General features: G+C 54.2%; 2 protein-coding genes across 6 annotated transcripts; both read left to right on the forward strand.

Moving 5' to 3' along the window:
* The first annotated feature begins 864 nt into the window (after positions 1-864).
* KATNB1 (katanin regulatory subunit B1) lies at positions 865-20,301 on the forward strand. Of its 5 annotated transcripts, none has more exons than XM_069087579.1 (20): positions 865-999; positions 2,240-2,560; positions 5,940-6,070; positions 7,596-7,779; positions 11,818-11,918; positions 12,378-12,419; positions 13,970-14,053; positions 14,343-14,458; positions 15,084-15,155; positions 15,463-15,613; positions 16,392-16,579; positions 16,737-16,867; positions 17,167-17,217; positions 17,322-17,398; positions 17,580-17,699; positions 17,950-18,099; positions 18,460-18,536; positions 18,636-18,710; positions 19,396-19,512; positions 19,787-20,301. In XM_069087579.1, the coding sequence occupies exons 2-20, from the start codon at positions 2,521-2,523 to the stop codon at positions 19,917-19,919; spliced, it is 2,040 nt and encodes a 679-aa protein (XP_068943680.1). In that variant the 5' UTR covers positions 865-999; positions 2,240-2,520; the 3' UTR covers positions 19,920-20,301. The 5 variants fall into 5 exon arrangements, with proteins under 5 accessions (XP_068943680.1, XP_068943682.1, XP_068943683.1 ...); XM_069087581.1 differs by having other exon boundaries at positions 7,662-7,779; XM_069087580.1 differs by lacking the exon at positions 865-999 and adding an exon at positions 2,001-2,121.
* On the forward strand, positions 927-1,418 carry LOC138160762 (uncharacterized). The gene has a single exon (XM_069087493.1). The coding sequence runs from the start codon at positions 927-929 to the stop codon at positions 1,416-1,418; it is 492 nt and encodes a 163-aa protein (XP_068943594.1).
* Positions 20,302-23,453: the final 3,152 nt, after the last annotated feature.

A 23,453-nucleotide genomic window follows, 5' to 3' on the forward strand; every position in this document is an offset into this window, starting at 1 on the left:
ATTCATTCCATTCCATTCATAGGCTACAATTGGCTTCACCATTTTGCCAATCAATGGGTTCCCACTCTCCTTCCAGTTCTTTGCTAGCCCACCAAGGGCTGCTATGGGGGTGTCCTCTGCCTTTGACCCCATCGCGAAGGGCCCTGGTCTTGGGTCATCTCTGGGCCTCGATGGACTTGGGATCTCCATCTTCTTTCCCAAATCCACAGTCCTACGACCTATGAACCAGCACCCATTGAATGAATCCTTGGAGAACTGGACTTTGAACACTTGGCTACGTTGACTAAATTTCCTGGCGACACTGGAGCTCCAGGCTGGAGTAGAAGGAGGAGTCAAATTTGGAAGATCACTTCTCACTCTTTGGACACTAAGATATCAGGGAATGGGGGAAGGGGGAGGATCTCGCCTCAGACTTCCCCAAAATCAATATGACAGCCCAGCTACTTCATGGTTCTTCTCAGAATTCTTTCTATTGGTTGATGCGCGACTGACTTCCCAACAATGAGAGCTGTGATTGGTTAGAATCTGTATGGTTGCTAAGGGGATTGGTGTGGACGCCGTTGGAGGAGTGCCGCAGGCTTTTCAAACGTAAATGAGAATGGGGAGGAAGGTGGAGGGGAGGAGGGACCAGGATAGATGGAGCTCCAAGGTAGAGGCGGGACTTAAGAAATCGCAGGAGCACATTGGTTCACCATAGACCGGGGGGAGGACCTCGAACACCCTTTCATTGTGATTAGTTGAAATAAGTGAAAGAGGGACCGTGATGAGGGAGAGCGGCACCAGATTCCATTTTGATTGGTGAATATTTCCTGGAGGCGTGGCATCTGCGGCTGCTGATTGGCCTGAGAGCGAAGGTAGGCGGGGACGGAGGCCGGAGGTTTTGTTGTGAGGGTTCGTTGTCAAGCAGCGACCAATCAGGTCGGAGGATGGAGTCAGGTGGGGGCCGCGCTGGGAGCGGATCCTCCACGGTCCGGGCAGCCGTAGCTGCCACCGCCGCAGGTGTAGGAGGGGGCGAGGGTTGGGGGCTGAGGGGCCGTAGGGGCGGGGAGCGGCCTGGTCCGTGCTTCCTTGAGCCGTGGAGCGGGGGCCGGGGTCGCCGCGAGAGGCCAAGGGCAGGCGACCTCCCCCGGCCCGGCCTAGCCTCCGGCCCCGGCGCCGCTCCCACCAACCCCCGGCCCAGGGAGGAACGGAAACGGCGCGCGCCGGGGGGAGGGGGGAAGAATAAAGAGGGAGATCTGGGGAGGCGGGGCCGGGGCAGCGAAGATGGGGAGAGTGGGGGATGGAACGGAGGGAGCAGCAGGATGGGGGACAGGATGGAGGAGGGGAGCATGAAGAGGGGCGCCGGGAGGAGAAGTAGGATGGAGGGGGCGGAAGGGATGGACGCAGAAGGACCAGAGGGTGGGAGGCGAGAGGGATGAAAACCACGTGTAGATGGAATGAGGAGGGACCGAGGGGTGACAGTGAAGAGAGGCGGAGGACACGGCGGGGGAGGGGAGGATGGGGGCAGAAGAAACAACAAAGGGGAAGACCTAGGGCGCAGGAGGAGGGGGCGCTCAGCCAGGGCTGTGGGAAGGTGGAGAAGGCAGGAGTGGCCCAGAGCAGGTGAAGGAGGGAGGGGAAAGGGGGCTGGGGGAGCCCAGGGGAGCCAGGAGCCTACCCAGCGGGGTGCCCCTTATGCCAAGGCACCCCCTCTGGCTCCTGTCCTGGTGATTTGGGAGGATGGGGCTTCCTTAGTTCTGTTATAAAGAGATACTCCCTGTAGGATTAAGTTAGGGTTCCCTCTGGGCCCCCCTGCCCTCCTCATTTCTGTCACATCTTGCTTTGAAGCAGCCCCCAGAAAAAGGTCTTCCCTCACTGAGTGTGGATGGGCTGGCATGGCTAGGTTTGCTAGGGAGGAGGAGGGTGGTACCTGTAGGGATTTGGATTTTGGCCTTGTAGAAACCAAGCCTTTCCCTGAATTTGTTTCATATTAGGAAACAAACATTGTGTGGCTGTAAAGTCGTATTGGAGCCTTCACAAGAATCTACTTTTTCTGTTGAGAATCAAAATGACTATATTTAAGAGGTCCCACTCTCTAGGTGCCGCTACTGAGAACACTTGCCATACCTCCCACAACTAAAGGTTTTTATTAAGGGGCCTGGACACCCATACTGGTTGTTGTTTTTCTTTAGAACAAGAGCTCATATCCCTGCTCATGTTGTGTCAGGTTAATTTAAATGGATTTTTGTTTCCTTTTCAGATCAACATAACTCTACAATGGATCAGAACTGATTCTCCATGCTGGGATGTATACTGGCAGGCACAAACTGCTTGCTTGGATGTTATAAAACATCCAAGGACTTACAAAGGGCTGCAAAACAAGAAATTGTCTCTGCCTGGATGTGTCGAAACTACGCTCCAACTTGAGACTTGAGTCTGGGGGGGTTCTTCCCCCACCCCACTGGGAAAGTGGAGAGCTCCCCTTGCAGTCCCTTTGGTTGGTTTGGGGGTGCTCACCAGCTGAAAGGAACGGCTGCAAATATGGCAACCCCTGTCGTTACCAAGACTGCATGGAAGCTTCGTGAGTCTCCTGCCTCTCTTTTTCTCCTGCTGTCTGTTTGTTAGTCTTGTTAGCCACCTCTTGTCCCCTGGAGAATGGAGTGTTCCAGAGAGACTGCTCGTATTGGCCCCCTGGTGTCCTATTTGGCCCAAGGATTTTGAGTTAGGCTGATAGGATAGACAGAGTAGACTAAAGAACATGCCCTTGATGGTTTGCTGCAACCTTTAGGGACATTTTATAATAGAAAATAATGTTTATTTTGCTGGGTTAAGCTGAGCCCTTGTCAGGGTTGCAAATCCTTGCAGAGGGTCACTGCCTAGGGATGGAACACAAGACCGGGCTTCCCTCAGAGTCGTTCTGCCAGACACTGGGGTCGCCCTCACCGTAGCTGAGCCCCCTCTTCCTTCCATGGCCAGGCTCCTGGAGTATTGCTTGGTGCTGTTATGGAGCGGGGCCAGTGGCAAGAGAGAGATGAGCTTGAGGATGAGGACCAGAGTTTGGAGGTCAGGATGCTCCTTACTGCCTGTGTGAGCTCAGGCAGTTCACTCCCAGCTCTAGATCAGTGATCCTGGCCATCTCCCATGTGGCCACAGGCAGGCGCCCATGTCAGAACTGTCCGAGAACTGCATTCAGGGCTTCTTGGTGGGACAGGAGCTGTTAGGGGTCTCCACGGACCTGGCGTGGGCTCTGATTCTTCAGGGACCAGAGTCCAAGGCAGGAGTGGTGATCTAAGCCTGGGCCCCCTGTTACCTCCTCGTGGGTGGGTTGCTGCAGGACCCAGTTTCTCTGGTCTGGAAACAGCTCCTGCCTGACCTTTCCTGCCAGATGTGGTCCAGAGGTCAGACTAGGATGCAGTTGGCACTGGCAGCCCTGGCCACCCCACAGATGCAATGAGGGCCCCCTCGCCCAGGCCCAGGGCTGAGGCTGATCTGGAGGCTGGCTCACAGCAGATGGCAGCAGGCGGGCGTTGCTTCCCTTCGGGCTGGCAGCCTGTTTTCTCCTCTTGGCACTGATAGATGATGTCACTGCTATTTTCAACAAGCACCTAAGCCATCATTTTCTCATTGATTATGTGCCCCCGGCCCCTGGCCCTCCCAGATCCGAAGCCCTTCCCCATTCCCTGCTCAGTTCTGCCCCCTGCAGCTGCCTGGTGGTCATTCCAGGGCCTACATGCTCTTTTTCTGATGACCATCTAATCTCAGTGCAGCACTCACCACCCTGTCCCCTCCCCCACTCCTGCAGAGTCATTGCCTTGGTCTCCAGGAAGTGTGCTCAGCAGCAGTGGGAGAAGAGGCTGTAAAAAATCCACCCAGAAGCTCCATTTTACAGGAAGGAACACTGAGGCCAGGGGTGGGAAGCGATTACCCAGGATCACTTAGTGATGGTATCACAGCCTAGACCAGGTCCCCAGGGAGGGAGAAAGGATGCACATTGCTAGAAAGGGATGAACACAGACTGCATGACTGTCTGGTCCGATGCCGGCGTGCGGCCAGGGGATTGTTGTGAGTACCCCGAGTGCTCTTCAGAGAGCAGAGCCCTGAAGAGAGAGAGGGTCATGCTGTCCTCAGTGGGAGAGGCCGGGCCCTGGGCACCCACACAGGAAGAAGCCTTGGGGAGAGCCCCGTGGCCAAGGAGAAGGAGGGTCTGGTTGTGGCCACAGTGCCTGCTCGGAGCAGGCACCCAGTGCTGTCGCCCCTGACCTTGGAGCTGGTGACCTCAGCCCCGCTCCCTCTGCCCTCTCGCTTTCAGGTTCGTTTTCAGGAAGGAGTTTGTAGTTACCTGCTTGATGAGGCCATTCTGTAGGGCTAACACCAGATTCGAAGTTCTTTGAGATCCTCTGGAGGAAGGGTCACCCTCACACGTGCAGACTGCACTGTCGACACCCCCAGTTGTCAGCAGCAGTTGTAGAGGACTGTGGCTCCTCAGCTGATGGGCCCTTCGAGGCCTCTGTCCTGGGGGCTCCGCAGAGCTCGGCATGCGTGGATGTCCAGCCGTGTTTCCAGGGCAGAAGCAGCACCCCTGCCTCCCCTTCACCCCCACGATGCCCAAGCCCCTTTGTGAAAGCAGAAAACTTGACACCCGATTGCTGTGCCACCTGGGGAAGGGAGGAGTTGTGCAGTGGGACCCAGGAAGGCCCAGAGCAGTCACTGCTGTAGTGATCCTTGGCACAACTCAGAGCAGCCATGCTGACTGCCCCAGAGGATCTCTCCCTTACTCCCATGACACTTGAGACATGAAGGCTAAGTTCTTCTTCTTGGGTCCATGCTTTGCTTCATTCCCAGCCCTCCAGTACCATGCCATTGCCATGTGGGAACCCTTTGCATGATGCAGGCCAGGGATGGCCCCATGCCCACAGCAGCCCTAGGTTACCCCAGCTCAGGTAACCAAACACAGTGTGTGTTTCTCTGTCTCCACACTGTTAGGAAAGAGGCCTGGAATAGCCAGCCTCCTGTGCCCTCCCCCTCCTCAGATTCAGACCCCCTCTTAGGACCTCACTCACATCCTTTCACCTCAGTCATGCCTCCAGAGACTCAGCTCAGGGGGACTCAGACATTGGCTCTGATGCTTCCTGTTCATGTGCCTGGGCTGGCGCATGTCACCTCCCTGGACCTCAGTTTCATTTTCTGTAGAATGAAGGGTTAGACTTCCAGGCCTCTGAGGTTTCTTCTGGCTCTGAATCTATGGGCCTTGAAAGGCTGGCCTGGGGCTGGTCATTACCATTTGGGGCCCAGTTTCCCCTTCAGTAAAATGAAGGTAATAAGAATTTCTCTGCCCAATTTGAAGGAGCATTGTGATGATCAATAATAGGGTTATTGGTCTAAACTTGAAGACCCTCTGGTCCAACCCCTTTATTTTACAGAGGAGGAAATAGGCCCAGGGAGATCAGCAGCTTGCCTGAAGTTACACAGGCATTAAGTGTCAGAGACTGTATTTTAAGCCTAGGTCTTCTTCATTCTGAGACCACAGCCTAGTTACTGGCCATTCCTCTTCCTTGATGATGGATGTGAGAGCCCTTCATGAACTGGGAAGGGACCCCAATGGTATTTCCTCCTCTGGACTCCTTGCACTCCCTGTTTAGGCTGCAGACCATGTACAGCCTCATGGCAGCCGCTCTGCTATTGTCTATTATGGATGGGGATTTCAGCCTTTTTCCAGCCCTCAAATTGTAGCTCAGTCGTCCCCAGTAAGCATCTCAGGTGATAGAAGGGAGCCATAGAGTTGGAGCCTGGAGGCTGCGGCTGCTCTGAGCACTCCAGGCTCTGAGCTAATCCTGATTGGGGCCAGGACTCAGGCAACAAGCCAGGCAGGATAGGGGGACCCAGCTCCTCACCCTATGGGTACAAGTAGCCAGTGCTTCCAATGACCACGTATCTCTGTTCCATTCTGTTCCCTTTTATAGAGGAAATTGTGGCCCATGCCAGCAATGTGTCTTCCTTGGTGTTGGGCAAAGGCTCAGGACGGCTCTTAGCAACGGGAGGAGATGATTGTCGGGTCAACCTGTGGTCAGTTAACAAGCCCAATTGCATCATGGTAAGAAGCACCAGAGTGGGGGGTGGGCAGGGCCTGGGAGGAGATGACAGAATCAGGTGCCAGCCCCAGACCTGAGATGCTGGGTCACCATTTCCTCACTTCCATTTACACTGTTCTACCAAGTGACTCAAGGAGTGTGATTAGTTCACTCTAACTTGATAGCCCACCCACCAAGGCCTGTGGAGCCTAGAGCCCTTGAGGCCCCATAGGACAGGACAGGAGTGTTGGATTTGAGTCCAAGGACCTGGGTGTGAATCCTGGCTCTGCTGCTTAGAACCTGTGTTACCTTGGAAAAGTAATTTAGTCTCTTGGGGTCTCAGTTTCCTCATCTGTAAAGTGAGAGTGGTGGTCCAAATGGTTTCCAAGGTTCCTTCCCACTCAAATCTCTGATCCTAAGAAAGATGTAGTAAGAGTGCTGAGGGCTGAATAAATAAGCCGAAGTCACTGGGCAGGAGCCAAGTTCTATTGGGGACAGGCCCACTTGGGAGATGACGTTCTTTTTTTTTTTTTTTAAAGCAATTGGGGGTAAGTAACTTGCTCAAGGTTACACGGCCAGTTATTTTGTGTGGGTGCCAAGTATCTGAGGCTCTCCCGATGCTGGGGTCTCCTGATGCCAGGGCCGGCACTCTTACTCACTGAGCCACCTGGCTGCCCCGAGATGACATTTTTAATGGGAACTAAGTAATCACTGGGATTCATGGATCCAGTCAGAAGAGGCGGGGGCTTGCTCAGGTGACTTAGCCAAGAACATCCCCCAGGAAATGTGGGCATCCTTCTTCAGATGAGCCCCTGCAGGGGCAGCTCTGATCACTCCTCTCCTAGTCTGATGAGAGTGAGGCCAGGGTAGCAGGAGACAGCAATTAGACCTCTCAGCCCAGTCCTGGGGCCCCAGAGAGGGCTGCCCACCTCTGCCCTGCCAGGACCTCTCTGCCTTTCTGAGTTCAAGCCCCAGCCCCCTTGATCTCTCCTGGGCTCTTTATTGCAATGGCTCTTGCCTGCTCTGACCTATGTGAGAATCTCCTCATCTCCCAAGCAGGACCTTCTCACAATGTCTCTGTGCTAAGCTGAGCCCCTGGGGAGCATGGCAGAGCTGAACGCTACAGTTAGGATGGTAGCAGCATCCCAGGGATCAGGTAATATCAAAGGGAACCTGCGTGTTGCAGCAGCATCTCCAAGGCCTGTTGGCTCTGGGCATGTGCCATGTACCTGAGACCTCCACTTGGGCTCTGAGTTGTCTTGGGAGGGGGGACGTGCGTGTGTGCACATGCACGTACATGTTTGTGAGTGGAGCATGGAGAAGGCAGAGTGTCTGCCTTTGCTGATTTTGGCTGAGAGGGTCACATGGGAGGAGAAGAATGGTAGGCAAGGGCAATAGCATCAAATCTTCTAAAATGACATCAGCACCTTTTTAGAGTCGGGGAAACTGAGGAAAAGAAAAGTGGTCTCCCCAAAGCCTGAGTCAGAGCTCAAGTCCCCTCGTTCTCAGCCCAACACTGTTTTTGTGTAACTTTGTATTTCCACTAAGGAACAGAGACTCTGTCCCTTCTCTGAAAAGTGCTGTTCCTCCAGGCCAGTTGTTCTCTGTCCACAGAGCTTAACCGGCCACACGTCCCCTGTGGAGAGTGTTCGACTCAACACCCCTGAGGAGCTCATTGTGGCTGGATCCCAGTCAGGCTCCATTCGCGTGTGGGACCTGGAAGCTGCCAAAAGTAGGTTGGGCTTCTTGCTTTTTCTGCGTCTCTTTTTGTCTGTGTGTCCCCATCGAAGGTCCAGTGGCCTCATGGAGCCAAAAGAGCAGGGACACTCCTCCCAGAAACATTTTGTCATGTTGTCTGTGGAAGAGTAATGGAAACAGTCAGGGTGTAGGCATTTCATTCACCTGCTTGTAGGCTCAAGGACAGGGTACTCAGCCTTCTTTTTTTTTTTCTTTTTGGAGGGCAATTGGGGTTAAGTAACTTGCCCAAGGTTACACGGCTAGTTTTTTGTGTGTGTGGGTGTTGTGTCTGAGACCGGAACCGAACTCGGGTCCTCTTGACTAGCCGCCCCAGTACTCGACCTTCTTTGCCGTGACAAGGAGAATGAATGATTAGATCCCTGATCCAGGCCAGAGGGTCGGAAGCGGCCAGCCATGGTGCACATAGGCCAGAGACGGTGTACGCATGGCTCCCAGCAGCACATAGGCAGGGGCCAGGCCCAGCCAGTGCTCATCATATTAGCACAGGGCCTGGCTAGGTGCTGTAGTCATGGTAGTTGTAGTTATAATTCTCATGATTATTCCTCTCATTCATTAGATTGTCCCCTCAGCCTGGAATGCCCTCTGCCGTGTCTGTGCCTGCCAAAATCCCATCCAGGGCCCAGCCCAAAGCAACTTCCTCCTTATAGTCCTGGGTAATCTTCTTTCCTCCCCAGCCAGAAGGAATCTCTCTTTTCCCTGCCCTCTTATAATACTTGATTTGTAATGTTCTTCTGGCATAGATCTCTTCCTGCATTGTACTATAGTTCCTCATCTCCCTGTCTTATCCCTGCTACTGACCCATAAATGCTTCAGGGACCTTGTCTTGTTCATCTTTGTAAACCCGATAGTAAACCTAGTGCTTTGCACATAGTAGGTGCCCAGCAAATGTTGATTTAAGTTGAAAGGAAAAGAGAATTGAGGGGAAGAGAGGGAGAAGTAAGAAAGGGAAGAAGAGAAAGATGTCTTTTGGGGTAAGTGCAAAGTGTCATCAATAATTACCGTATGTTCCCCAGGTGGTTGGAAAAGTTGTCCACAAGTTAGCTTGTGATAGCTAATTGATGCTACTTAATAGCTCATAAATGGCCTTTGGACCTGGTCGTCTTGCTGGATGTGCTCTGTAGTCTATTCTAAATGATTTGAACCTTAGTCAGAAAGGACATGGGTCTTTGCTTAGCCCCTAAAAGAAAAGGAGGGAAGAGGGCCTTAAGAATGTTGTTGCCCATGGAAGGAGAATTTGGCAAAACTCAGGCTTGCGTTGTCTATATTTCTAGTTAATCAGCATTTCTGTGGAATGTTGACTAAAATATGCTTCCAGCCAGTAACCTGGTAGGCTCTGGGCCACAGGCTTCAGACACACTTCCAATGGCTTTCTGTCCAGCAGTCCGCCTCCTCTCATGCCTCCCTGCCCACCACAAAGTTGCCCCTGCGTGCCTTTGGCCGAGCACCCTTTTCCATCTCTGCCGTGGCAGCAGCAGTGATTGTAGACCACGGGGTAGCTAACTATGTCATGTTACATTTGGAAAACCTGCTGTTGCTCAAGAATAGAGAGCTGCTTGGAAGGCTTAATTCCCAACCCTTTTTGAGAAACACCCATCAGATGGCAAGAACAAATAGTGATTGTAAAGTACATCCCAACTAACTGGTCCTGCAGCTCCATGCCAAGCCATTGCATCAGGAGTGATGGCGCATGGCCCTTGTTGGAATCTCCTTACTCAGACTTCTGAGCTCACAGAGATGGAAGCCCAGTTTCTGAGACGCCCTATTAAGAAAGAGGAGCTGTGAAGGTGGTACACGGAGGGAACATTGTGTGCTGCACTCATCCTTTGCCAACTGCGCAGGCCTGTAACATTCAGGGAGCACCAAACAAAAGGCCAGAGCCCAGCACTGGACGGGGGGCCCTGAGGGTGGGGGACATGGGGATGGGGTGGAGATGAGGGAGCCTGAGGCCCAGAGCAGGGGTGCTAGATAGCCTGGGGAGAAAGGATGGGGCAGAGGAGGTCTGCCTTCGAGCTCTGCTTCTTCCTGACTTCTTGGGTGGCCTTTGTCTTTCTTAGTCTCAGCCTCTTCATCTGCAAAATGGGGCTGACGGCCTTTCTGCTTCTACCCTGCTATGAGTTACCACAAGGTTGTGATGAGAATTGGGAGATCATGCATATGAAAATGCTCTGAAAAGGCTTAAAAAGCAGAATTCTAATAAGAACAATTTGTTCTGAGTGAGTGGAGTTAGGAAAATGAGCCCCTTGGATTCTGCTCCCATCCGAGTCCGCCGAGGACTAAATTCACTGCAGACGTGCACATTTGATGCTGTGGGAACAAATTCCTTGGAAACCTGTGGGCAAGTTAGCAAGTCTGTTAAACAGTCATTTTCTAAAGACTTTCTGTGTGCCAGGCACTGTGCCAAGTCCTGGGGGTACAAAGAGAGGCAAAAACTCAGACTTTGCCCTTGAGGGGTTCACATACTAATGGGGGGAAATGGCAGGCAAACAGCTACATGCATACAAGGTGTAGACATAATAATTAGGGTGCAAACTCAGAGTGAAGGCACTAGTGGCAGAGGGTGACAGTAGGGGGCAGTGGGGACCAGGACCTTTGGCGGGAGGAGTGAGTGACGTGTGGATCCTTTTCCAATGAGACCCCAGCCCCTTGTCAGAGCTGGCCTGGCCCATCCTCCCCAAACCACAGGCAGATGCACTGGTTCTGCAGAAGCTGACGGCTCTCTGAAGCTTCCCTGTTGGTATGAAGTCAGAGGGTTTGCAGCAGAGACTTGGAAAACCAAAGCAGAAGAGATTCATTGGACATTGTATAAACATGTTCAACTTGAATTCATGATTCCCAGAGCAGTGCTTTCTTAGACTGCAATTCTCATGCCTCATTTGCCAAGCAAACCCTCTCCTCTTAGAGCCAGAGAAGGCCAAAGCTGACGGTGGCAGGGGTTCCTGTGTCCTCAGGCCTACAACTGCCATGGCAGCCATCGTGACTAAAGTGGCTCATGGAAACCCAGGACTGGATCAAGTGTTCCAACGAGCCCCTCCTAATCAGCATTGGGCTTGTTCTGACCAGGCCCTGAGGGAGAATAAAGGGAGAAAAGCAAGGATGCTGACAGGCCAGCTCATCACCCCCCACACACATACACCCAAGGGAAGGCTCCCTAATCTGCTGCAGTCTTAGAGAGTCTGAACAGATCCCTCTGGAAACCCTCCCACACAGGGATGGGTGCCGGCCACTCCTTATCAGGTGATGAAGGATTCAGAAAGCCCTCCTTTCCTGAGGCCAGAGGATCCCTGGGGACTGGGCAGCAGCCTGTTGGTTAGAGGTGTGTCTGTGACACCCTTTAGAAAACTGTGGTTTTATTATATGCCGGCAAAGCACATAGTGAGACAGCAAAGTGATAAGACTTTATTGGCGGCTTAACCAAAGCGTGATGGGAAGAGAAGAAAGTCCGGGCCGGTATCAGAGGCAGACTGGTTTTCCTGCAGAGAGCTGAATGCTAATTTTTAAAAGAGAAAAGCATAACTGAGAAGATTAAAGATTGTAGAGAGAGTCCAGAGTGTCAAGAATTTAATAAAATGACTATCACCTGACTTGTCTCTGATGCTTATAAGGGTCATAAGCTTAAAACAGAATAAAGTTTCTTTAAAGTTGTGAAAAAACCCCTGGGGTATTGGTTACTTCTCTTGAATAATCAGGGAAGCAGGACGTTTGAAAGACCTCCCAGGCCGAGAGTCAGGAGGATTCTGGCTCCTCTCTCCTCCTGAAAGCCTTGAGTAGAAACTTAACCCTGAAAAACATAGGCTTTGGAAAGGATGCTTTGTACTGCAGAATAGGGGATGTGTGACAGGGGAGCACGGGGAGTGAGCGTTCCCTGAAGATCTCTGTGATGTGCGGGGGTGACAGGACCAGCCTGCACATGCTGATTTTCCTGGTGTCCCTTATGTCATGGCAGAAGTGGCCACCCTCATGTCAAACAGCAACACAACCCGCATGCCGATTCTCTTGTCTTCTTCCTTGGCAGTTCTTCGTACCTTAATGGGACACAAAGCCAACATCTGCAGCCTGGACTTCCATCCCTATGGGGAGTTTGTAGCCTCAGGTTCTCAGGATACAAATATTAAGGTAAGGCCACTGCAAAATGTGGTCCAAGTACTGCAGGGACAGACTGGGATGCCCAGCACACTTCTGTGTGATATGCTCAGTGTTGGGGAAATGGTGAAGAAGGACTCCTTGCCCAATTCTGGCCCATACTCACTAGGCATCTCCCTAACTATAGGACTGACTGGCCAGGGCCCATGCTGGGGGTGCCCGCTGCCCGCATCCAGAAAGTGAATTGGAAAAGCATAGCTGTCAGCTGGAGCAACCAAGTCTGAACTTCAGACTAATATGGGTTTAGGGGGACATGGCCCACACAGCTGGCTCTCTGGATGCTGATGGCGTAGGGGCAAGCCCAGACTCCAGGGCTTGTTTCTGAGCTGGGAGCCAAACTCGGTCCCCTTCCAGGTGTCGTTACTGCTGAGTCTTCCTGAGATCCCCACTGTGCCACCCCACTGACCTCTCCTCTGGTTCTCTTCTCCACAGCTCTGGGACATTCGGAGAAAAGGCTGTGTGTTCCGGTATAAGGTAAGAGACTGGCTGAAGGATACAATGGGGAGAGAATTGTGCTGTGTTGGGGGCACACAGGGAGGAGAGCAGCTGTCTGGTGGAAGGAGGAGCGGCCCCCCAGGCTTTCTTTGGCTATTACCCCTTCCCTGGCTTTATTTCCTCCCTTCCCACACTTCCCCTATTCTTAGATCTCTTTCCCTTGTCCTGTACATTCTCATTCCTCAGAAGAGCCCAATCCTGGATGATTCTCAGCGTCTGTCCCCTCTCCTCTTCACATCTGCTGTATGGAGCTGGAGGAAGCTGCACCATGCTGCCGGCTGAGGACCAGTGGTCTGTGCTTGCCTGGGGCCCTCCCTCAGCTCAGCAGATTTTTTATTCCTCTCACGCCAATTCCCAGGCTCCCTCCCCAGAGGGGCTCTTCCAGACCCTGCCTCCCCTCTCCTGACAAATCAGAGGCTTCTCCTCTTCTCTCATCCCATTGAACTCATTCTCTTCCTTCCTCCTTTTCCCACCTCTGATAATAAGATAAACCTTCTCCTCACCCAGGCCAGTCCCTCTCCACATGCCCTCGATCCCTTCCTGTGCTGGCTTCTCTGGTAGATCGCCTGCCCACTTGTCATCCCCTCCCCGCCAGTCATGCCTCCCCCTTCCCTAAGCTTCGGCCTTTCTGACTCTGCTGGTTCCTTTCCTCCTGCCTTCAGACATGCCCAAGTTCTGCCATCCTTAGAAACCTTTCACTGGATCCTCCCACCCCTAGGCCTTCATCTCATATTTCACATCCAGATTCCAAGACAAAGCTGTCTGTCCTCTCCACTCTCCATCCTCTCTTTCTTTAGCCCTTCGCAGCCCGGCTGCTGACTGCTGGGGGCTTCCAGAGGTACCAGTTATCTCCAAGTGGCTCAGTCTAGTGACCTTTTCTCATCCTCATTGTTCCTGACTTCTGCTGCCTCTGACCCTGCTAACTATACTCACCTGGCTACTTTCTCCTTTTTATTCTCTCCTAGTTCTTTTCCTGCATGTCAGGCTTCTTTCCTGGATCATCCTTTCTCCTACCACCCCGTTGCCCCAAGACCCCGCCCTCAGGCTTCCTCTCTTTTTCCTCTGCACTCTGACTTGGTGACTTTCATTATCACCTCCACAACTCACAGGTGACTAATAGATGGGTCTGTCCACATCCCAGCATCCCTCCAGAGCTTCAGTCCTGCTTCCCCAGCTGCAGCGTCCTGAACATGGCCAAAGTGGAACTCGTTGGCCCTCTCCCCGACCCAGCCTTGTTCAAACTCCCCTAATTCCTTCCAAAGACACGGCCAAATTGCCAGTGTTCTGATCTCCTAGACTGATAACTTCAACGTCATCCTTAACTTCTCTCTCCTTTGGTCCGCATATCCAGTCACTTGCCAGATCTTACCATTTCTCTCTTCCCAACATCTCAGATGTGGAAAACAAATGGGAAACGAGGATCCCACATTTGTCTGCTGCTGTGGATGCCCATCCTTGCCTGACCCATCTAATGGGCAGGCCTGGTGTAGTCCGTAGGGATGGCTGAACTTGTGCCACTTCTTTTTCAGGGACATACTCAGGCTGTCAGATGTCTTCGGTTTAGCCCCGATGGGAAATGGTTAGCATCTGCTGCAGATGACCACAGCGTGAAGGTAGAGTCCTGGCCAGGCTGGGTCTTGGCCCTTAGGGTGGCTGCACCTTCCTTTTCTGCATGGGATTGGTACGGGGACCCGTGCCCTGTGGAGCCTGTGTGCTTCTATATCTGACAGAGATGGAGGTTGGGAGGGAATAAAGCAGAAGCCAGTGTTTCTGTGGGACAGGTGATCCACAAGATTTCCATACTCTTCCCTCGGGCCTTGTCCTAGCCTGGAAACAAGGAGAAAGTAGCTGAAAACCCCACAGTGAACTCCATGCTCAGGCCTGTCCCTCTCACTTCCCCAGCTTTGGGATCTGACTGCTGGGAAGATGATGTCCGAGTTCCTGGGACACACAGGGCCTGTCAACGTGGTCGAGTTCCATCCAAATGAGTACCTGCTGGCTTCTGGCAGCTCTGACAGGTAAGAGAGCTGGCCCTGCCCTGAGCTCTGATGGGGCCACACCTCGGGGCCGTGTGTGGACAAGCCCAAGCTCTCCTCGCTGGTCCTCCGTCCACCCAGCCTTGGGAAGTGCAGACCCACTTTTACTGAAAATTCAAAGCGTGCTTTGGAGCCGGAGAACAAGGATATCCCACTAAGGGCCAAGGCATTTCTGGGTATTTGTTGTCCAGAGGAGTCCAAACGAAAGAGCATCTGGCCAGCCTGGGCCCGACACGGCTGTCAATTGGGCCTTTGAGCAGGCCTTGACCATCTCACTTCTTACCTTCTGACTTTTCTATATGTTCTATCCCCCGTGCTCCTCATGTCCATTTGTACCTTGTGAGCCCTTAATAAATGCTTTTACATTCATTCCTTCACTTGTTCATCCAGGCAGGAGGAAGAAATCTCGTGTGTCTCTAGGTGTGGCTGGGTCCTGGGCCCGTATTCTGCTATCTCTGGTTACGTCCCTGGACAGATATTCTGGGAGAGTCTGGGTCCCCATGATTTACTCTCCCTTAGGAGTTCTTTAGGAGACAGGGGACTGCCATGTGAGGTGGGAAAGAAGGGACAGGCCTGCCTATCTCCCTGGGGTCATTTCCTCTTGCAGGACAATCCGCTTCTGGGATCTGGAGAAGTTCCAGGTGGTCAGCTGCATTGAAGGGGAACCTGGGCCTGTCAGGTAAATGGCTGTGTCCTTAGCCTGCCCCTCTGCATCAGGCATTCGGGAGGTCCGGTCTCTGGGTCCATCGTCCTCACAGTAGGTTTAGTCCCCTCTGGGCCTGTGACCTGGCTCTGATAAGATGGATGCTTGGGTCTCGGGCCGACCACAGCAGAACTTGGTTGCAGCACCACCCCGCGTTCCTGAGCACCTTCAGGAGTGACTCCAGCCAGACCAGGATTTCCCTCGGCAGGGGTGGGGCGGGGGGGGGAGGCCACTTCCTGAAGGCTCCTGGGGAATCCCTTTTCAACTGACTACCCATTTCCAGGAGTATCCTCTTCAATCCTGACGGCTGCTGCTTGTACAGCGGATGCCAAGACTCTCTTCGAGTGTATGGCTGGGAGCCTGAGCGCTGCTTTGATGTAGTCCTGGTGAACTGGGGCAAGGTGGCAGACCTGACCACCTGCAACAACCAGCTGGTGAGTGTGGCCTGTGGGCCAGCCTCTCTGGGCCCCTCCCCCTGAGCCCTGGCCCAGCCACAGAGTCTGACCAACAGCTGCCTTCTTTAGACGTCATCAGCTTCAGCCCTCCCCCTCATCATATTTGTTTTATAAAGACTAAATGTAATTAAAAAAAAAAATTAACGAAAATCTATTTAAAAAAAAAAACCCTTGTAGCAAATCTACACAGTCGAGCGGAACAAGCTCCTGTGTTTTCTGTGTCCAGACATCTGCTCGCAGCTGCCCTGGGGCCGGCCCCATGCTGCCTGCTCTGTCAGAGACCTTCATCGTGACACTGTTCCGCATTCTGAAGGCTTTCAGTCACGTTTGTTCAGTGTCATGATGGGAATAAATGGGGCCGCCTTCCAGACTGCTGTCCAGATTGTCCTGACCAGCTGTGGCCAAACCCTAATGGGTCAGCTTTGCCAGTCTGCTGGGTGAGCAGAGCCTCCGTGGGCTTTAATTTGAAGCTCTGTACTTGTCTGATTTGGAGCATGTTTTCATGAGATTGTTCCAAGCACCAATTGCTAACACCTGACAGATGTGGAAATGCCATCAAGGTGGATCCAGGTGTTAATGATGGAGCCTGAGATGACTGTCAGTGCCCTGGGAGCCAGGAGGGGCCTGACCCCCCTCCCCCCAGGCCATGGGCTTCCTCCCCTCTGAGCATCATCTCCTCTGTGCAATGAGGGCAAAGGGCTTGAACTGGACTGTCCCCACAGGCTCACTGCTATAGTTCTGGTTTCTTTGAGCCTAGATCGGTGTTTCCTATGCCCAGAGCAACGTTTCCTCTTACGTGGTGGATCTGAACCGGGTCACGAGGTCTGGGACCATCCTGCATGACCCAGTACAGGACAGCAGGCCTGTGGCTCAGCCCACACCCACTGGTTCCTCCATCCGCAGAGGCTACGAGAGGCCGGCCACAGTCTGCAGCAAGCCCCAAAGGTGAGCTGGGGGGCCCGGGGCTGGCTGTGGAGAGGCCGGAAGCCTGGCCTCGGGGAACCTTCCTGCCCAGCTGTAGACCTTACCCGACCGCTTCCCTTCGCCTCTCCTCTCCATCCTCTCCGGCTGCTCTGTCCCGCTCTGGGCCTGCACACATCAGGGTGAAGCGGAGCTCCGAGAGCGAGAGACGCAGCCCCAGCAGTGAGGATGACCGCGATGAACGTGAGTCCAGGGCTGAGATCCAGAGCGCTGAGGAGTACAAGGAGATCTTCCAGCCCAAGAACAGCATCAGTGAGTCCAGGGCCACGGGCGGGGTCGGAGGGGAGAGGCCCACAAAAGCCGCAGTAGCTGAGACCAGACTGCAAGGCAGGCCTTGTGCCTCCGGCTCGTGCTGGGAGGGTAGCAGCATCAGTGAGTCGGGGGCCGCGGGCGGGGTCAGGCTGGGCGGACGAGAGATCAGTGAGTCCGGGGCCGCGGGCGGGGTCGGAGGGGACAGGCCCACAAAAGCCGCAGTAGCTGAGACCAGACTGCAAGGCAGGCCTTGTGTCTCCGGCGCATCAGCTCCTCCACCTTTCATTTTACCTTGGCAGGTCGGACTCCACCCCAGAGGAATGAGCCGTTCCCTGCCCCTCCAGAGGATGGTAAGTCAGAAGGCAGCAGGGTGTGGCCCTCAGGACCCGTGGCCCCTTGACCTGACCCTCAGAGCTGAGGTCTGAGCCCAGCGCATTTTTGCCCTTTTCCTCAGATGTGGCCATAGCAAAGGAGGCCTCCAAGCCCAGCCAGGCCATGGACATCCAACTCCCTGTGCCAAACAGAGGAAACGTACGTCTGGGGCCTCGGATCCTGAGGGTGCTGGGTTGGGTTTGGGCTGTGCCTAGGATGCTGTGGGGAGGAGAGCAGAGAGACCACACTCCTCTGGGGCTGAGCCCACGTGGCATCCAGAACAGAAATCGGGGTGGCTGCTGTCAAGCCCTGTCCTAGCATCTTCTTTTTCTCCCTCTAGTCTGACTTTGTGCCCAGGCTTCCCGTTGCCTCCTCCACTCCGATGCCCAAAGCTGAGCCTGCTGTCATTCCTGCTGCCAGAAATGAGCCCATTGGGCTCAAAGCCTCTGACTTCCTACCCGTAAGGAAAATGGGAGGGAGGCTTGGGGGATACAGCCCACGCTCACCTTGCATTGGATGGTCCTTCTTTGTCTTCTGCCCCAGGCCCAGTGTGACCTCTTGTGCAGCCTCACACATCTGCTGGGGCTGGGGGTCCTGGAACACAGGGTAGGAGGGAGAGACAGCATTCCCAGGCCCAGCGTTTCCTTCTGTTCTGGGGGCCAATGGGCCTGCCATCAGCTTCATTGGCAGCCCTTTGCCTCTGTGCCCAGGCCGTGAAGATGCCCAACCAGTCAGAGATGGTCGATGAAGATGCCATGTCCCAGATCCGAAAGGGCCACGAAACCATGTGTGTGGTTCTGACTAGCCGTCACAAGAACCTGGACACGGTGCGGGCTGTCTGGACCACGGGGGACATCAAGGCAAGGAGAGGCCCCCCAGCTCTGGGCTGTTCTGACTGGGCCCAGACCGGAAAGAGGAGCAGGCGCCACGGTGGAGGGAGCCCTGTGCTGGCAGAGACCACACATAGATTGGGGGCAGCTGGGGACTTGGATGGAAAATCCTCCCCTTTCTTTTCACTGCCCTTTGGTCCCTTTGTCTCTGTCCACTGTGAAAATCTGGTTCTGTGGTGAGGGGCTCCCCGGCTTCACCAGGGCCCCCCCCCCCGGGGCACCCAGCCCCCCCCAGGCCACGCCCCCCTCTCCCCCCCCTCCCGTGCACCTCAGTGCAGCTGCAGAGAAGGGGGCAGCTCCTGACATCAGGGCACGCCTCTGTCTCCTCAGACATCCGTGGACTCGGCTGTGGCCATAAACGACCTGTCTGTGGTGGTGGACCTGCTCAACATAGTGAATCAGAAAGCGTGAGTGTCTGGGGCCCAGCCCAAAGCAGGCATTGGGGTGGACGAGGAGCCTTGCCACGGGCAGGGCCTTGGACTGGCCGCTCTCTTCCCATCCCACAGGTCTCTTTGGAAACTGGACCTTTGTACCACTGTCCTGCCCCAGATTGAGAAGCTGCTTCAGAGCAAATATGAAAGGTGAAGGCCGTGCCGCTGCCATGCCTCCAAGCCCACGCCGCTCCTGTGCGCACACACACTCACACTCACACACATATTCACACACTCACATACATGTAAATATGCACACACGTACATGTGTGCAATCATGCAGCCTGCAGATCACTCCCTCCGGGGTCACCAGCTTTGCCTGACAGCCTCAGGCTGACTCTTCCCTCTTCTAGGGCAGGGCCTGGACCTGGAGTTTCCTTAATGGAAGGAACTCCTGGGTGAGGCCAGCCCCTTCTCTGGTTAGAGCACCAGCAAGTTGAATGAGTTGTTCCCACAGAGCCAGAGGCAGGATTTGAACCTGGGTCTTGCTGACTGCAGGGCTGGCAGCTCCAGCCACTGCTCTTCTCACTTTAGAGACTTTGTCAGAGCCCAGCAGGAGTCGAGGCCCGGCCCAGGGGGCCTCCGGGGTGGTGGCAGAGCCCCGGCACTGCCTGGGAGGGTGCCCTCCTCAGCCGCAGCTGGCTTTGTTTGCCCATGGCCCCTGCTTGAGTGTCTGAGGCTGGATTTGACCTCAGGTCTTCCTGATATCAGGCCCCACGCCTGATCACACGAGGTGACCCTTAAACCTGGTCCAAGTGAGTTCGTCCAAATTTAGGTGGATTTCCCTGGGAGCCCAGCTGGGCCCAGGGCCTCTGACCCTTGCATCTCTCTCCAGCTACGTGCAGACGGGATGCACCTCCTTAAAGCTGATCCTGCAGCGGTTTCTGCCCCTGATCACAGATATCCTGGCTGCCCCACCCTCTGTGGGGGTAGACATCAGCCGAGAGGAGAGGTGAGGAAGAAGCCCCCTCCAGGCTGGGGCCTGTGCAGGGCTGGGAGGCTGACCAGTAATAATGGGGGAAGGGAAAGGGGAGCTAGGGGAGCCCTGACTGCCCAGGGGGCACCCTGGTATCAGTGGAAAAGCCCCGGTGGCTGGGAACCGGGAGCCCTGTGTTAGAGGCTCAGAAGGCCCATGAGAGGGGGCCCCAAGGAGGGATGTAGAGGGGCTGGGAGGGCGGGGCCTGGGCCTGGCCTCCCTCACGCCCAGCTTCTCTGTCTGTTCCCAGACTCCACAAGTGTAGGCTGTGCTACAAGCAGCTGAAGAACATCAGCCATCTCATCAAGAACAAGTCGGGCCTCAGTGGCCGCCACGGCAGTGCCTTCCGGGAGCTGCACCTGCTCATGGCCCCCTTGGACTGAGTGACCAGCCCATCCCCAGGACCTCCACGCAGGGAGGAGGCCGAGGCTCAAGGCAGAGGAAAGACCTCCTGCCCCTCGCCCCTCCCCCTCCTTTGGCGGCCCCAAGCCCAGCCGGCCCGCCCACCACGCCTTTCTCTCCATGCTCCCCATCCTGGACCCGATTTGGGGCCCAGTCTGTCAGGTTGGGACCCGTGTGGACTTTGTCCCGAGACTTGGACCTCACCCCAGTGACCACACAGCACTCAGACGCTCCCTGTCAGCGGTGGGCAGGCGTGTGGCTGCCGTCAGCTCTCCTCATCTCCTGGAGAGGGAGGAGGAGCGTGGGCTACCTTGGGGTTCCTGCTGATGACTTGTGTTCTCCAATAAACAACTGTCCAACTTGGCCCCTTTTCCCTTCTTTGGGGGCGATCTGGAGGTCGTCATTCAGGGGGTGCATTTTATTAAATTTGTAACTTCCCTGGTCTCCTTTGAGGAGGGAGTGGTCTGCAACCTCCGCAGATGCCCCTCCCGAGAGCATGGAAGGGAGAACCCCTGAGCAGGGACCCTCTATCCTGCCTGGGGGGTGGGGGATGGGCAGACACAGAACCATCCTCATCCTGGTGTCTGCCACGGCTGACCCCTGGAGTGGACGTCAGTGATGGCAGCTCTGGGGCCCTCCGCCTCAGACCCAGAGCATTGGCTGGAGCTTGGTGTGAAGCCTGGACCACTCCCTGGCAGAACCAGCCCCTCAGGCCCTCTGAGCTGAGTCAGTGCAGGCCTGCACTCTGACCACCAGAGGGAGGTCGAGGCCCTTCTGGCCCCAGGAGGTGGCCCAGCCTTTCAAACACTTGGCTCCCCTTAAGAAACTGGTTCTGCTGCCAGTGTTCACTAATGTGAAGGGGCCAGAGGAGCTGTGGGGGAAGAGGCACACTGGGTATCCCAAAAGCACCAGTGCAGCCTTCAGCTTTTTTTGTTTTGTTTAGCCTACAGCTTTAACAGCTTAAAACTTCACTAAGGCTCAGACCCCCCTGCATATTCATAAGCATCCAGTGGTAGCTACAGATGAACCTGGGGGCAGATAAAGAAAATAGAGCTTCCCATTAGAAAAGATAGACTGGTACTGAGCATCACCAACCTGTCTCCTTGGTCTCAGGAAGCTGACTGAGCCAAAGCAGACCCAGAGAAGTCCCAGCTCAGCAGGACGCCAGCCATCTGGGGCCTGAGTGACCTGGAGTTGGGAGTCACGGCAACTCACAGTGGCCTTCATGCTAAAATATTGGGCATCAGCCACAGAAGAACTTGGGCTGGGCATGAGTAAGAGTTGAGGAAAGGCTGTCTGGCTGAGCAGCCCACCCTGGGCCTTCAAGGGGCAGCAGGGTTGAAGGGGAGGAGACGAAGTCCCACTCCTTTCCCAGGCATGTCAGCCTGGGCTGTTGGGAGGGACAGCTGTTCTCATGGTGACCGCCTTCTAAGACTGAGGTCGGTCCCACCCTACAGCTCAAGCTGTTTTAGGAACAAGTGGAGAATCTGCAGAGGCTGTTGGACAAGCCTGCAGAGGAGAGGAGGGGAAGGATGGCACATGGGTGTTTCATCCTGCAGAGGGACACGGTGGGGGAACCCTGGAGGCCATCCAGAGCCGCCACTAGACACTGCAGCTTTGATGGGGCCGCGTCCCTGCTACTCACGGGGGAGAAAGGCAGTGACATTCTGACTTTGCATGAGGCCCCACCCTGCTTGTCCTTTCCTCACCCCCTTCACCAGTGTAATCAGTCTTCAGTGGAGCATTCAACATACACTGACTCAAACAGAGATGGCCCCCTGCCTCTTGTGACCCCAGGTATGAGGAATTTACAGGACACGTCTTCATGATTAGTGAACTATCTGGCCCGTGGCTATTTGCTGAATGGACAATAGGGGGAGATGTTGGGTCGCAGACACTGAGAAGATGCCAATCTATGCGTGCCAACTGAGCTTAGTAACACTGGACCTTGCCCTTGAGGAATATCCCTAAGAAAGGGTGATTAGATACCAAAGAGAGCGTTTTAATTCAAGGCCACAGAGCCACGGCCTAAGATGGGTCCCATAACTTGGCTGCCTTTTTGTGGGTCTCCAGCCAAATGAGACAAACAACCAGAAGTAGGTAACATAAAACACAGAAATGCACAACGAATGAATGAATGAAGGGTCACTAGCAAGGTGCCTTATGGAGTTGGAGTTTTAAACAGGAAGACCATTGCTTTGGCCGTCAAATCCACTCACGCCATCCTTGGCTATGTCATTCATAAAATGGCAGAGAATGCTCTGTTCTTGTCAGACCACATCGAGTATTGTTCTCAGCTCTTGGGTGCTACATTTTAAGAGGGGGTGTCTCCAAAAACAAAAGCAACCCAAAATCCTATCCGGTGAGAAGCTTTTGAGGAAACGTAAACCACTGAAACTAGAGGAGACTCGGGTTAGGAGAACGTGATGGTCTTCAAGCCCCCAAACGGAAAAGGAGCAAGAGATAGAGGTTACAAAATGGCAGATCTCAGCTCGGTTTTAAAGAGATTTCTAATGCTCAAGGCCATCCAACAACGAAACACTGTCTTGTAAAATAATGAGCTCCCTGTAACAAAATGTTCATGTCAAGGCTAGAGAGATTAGAGAGAGAATTCCTTCAGCAGATGAGACGGCAGATTGGGCAGCCTCTCTGGTCCCTTCCAGTTCTACAGTAGGGCTTTTGGCCCAATCTTGGCAATATGGCTGCTTTAATTCTTGGTTCCAGAAAGACTACCTGCCCCATGTGACCAGGGGTGCTTTGGGCTGCAAGGGAGGTGGTGAGCAGCGGGCTTTCAGAGGTCCCATGGTGGTAACACCCCCTCTCTAGCAGCAGCATCCATCCATCTCTCCTACCTGCTCCCCAGCTTGCAGCTGTCTAACCTCTGGCTCCCAGGAGGAGAAGGATCTGGTTCCCACACCTGTTTCCAATCTGGACATGGTTAATCCCTCGCCCCTCTGCTTAAGCAGACAGGAGCCAGTGAGGGGTGGGGAAGCAGGCCAGGGAGACAGGCGGCCAGAGCACCTGCCCCAAACCCCAACAAAGCACAGCTCTTTATCCTCCTAGCTGCAGGGGGTATTAAAGATGAAACAAATGTGGCTGCTTAATTATGGAGATAAATGAAAAGATAGCCTTTGAAGAAGTCACTTAGATCCATGCCAGGTTCCGAGGAGATTCAGTGACTTCTCCCACAACATCTACCCCATCGTTTTGTGGGAGCCTCCTTTCACTAAACCTGGTGACTCAGCCTTTACATTTTTTTTCAACTAACATTGTCTCTCCCCACTCCTCCCCCACCTTGTGATAAATATGGATAATCAAGCAGAGCTTCTCACATGGACCATGCCCAAAACTGTGGCTCGTTCTGTACCCGGAGTCCATCATCTCTTGGTCAGGAGGTGGGTGGTGGCATTATCACTGGTCCCCTGGTACCATGGCTGGTCATTGTGCTGATCAGAGCTCTCCACACAGACACACACACACACACACACACACACACACACACACACACACACACA

This window comes from Petaurus breviceps, unplaced genomic scaffold (genome assembly GCF_028583685.1).
Source record: "Petaurus breviceps papuanus isolate PSGF00001 unplaced genomic scaffold, PetGlider_PUasm1.0 182, whole genome shotgun sequence".
Classification (NCBI taxonomy): domain Eukaryota; kingdom Metazoa; phylum Chordata; class Mammalia; order Diprotodontia; family Petauridae; genus Petaurus; species Petaurus breviceps.

What these genes read in the sequence shown, in the direction of transcription:
- LOC138160762 (XM_069087493.1), top strand. Translation starts at nt 927, where the DNA reads ATGGAGTCAGGTGGGGGCCGCGCTGGGAGCGGATCCTCCACGGTCCGG.
- KATNB1 (XM_069087579.1), top strand. Translation starts at nt 2,521, where the DNA reads ATGGCAACCCCTGTCGTTACCAAGACTGCATGGAAGCTTC. An exon ending in GGACCTGGAAGCTGCCAAAA is followed by an intron (nt 7,780 to 11,817) that starts GTAGGTTGGGCT and finishes CTTCCTTGGCAG; the next exon opens with TTCTTCGTACCTTAATGGGA. An exon ending in CTCAGGATACAAATATTAAG is followed by an intron (nt 11,919 to 12,377) that starts GTAAGGCCACTG and finishes TCTTCTCCACAG; the next exon opens with CTCTGGGACATTCGGAGAAA.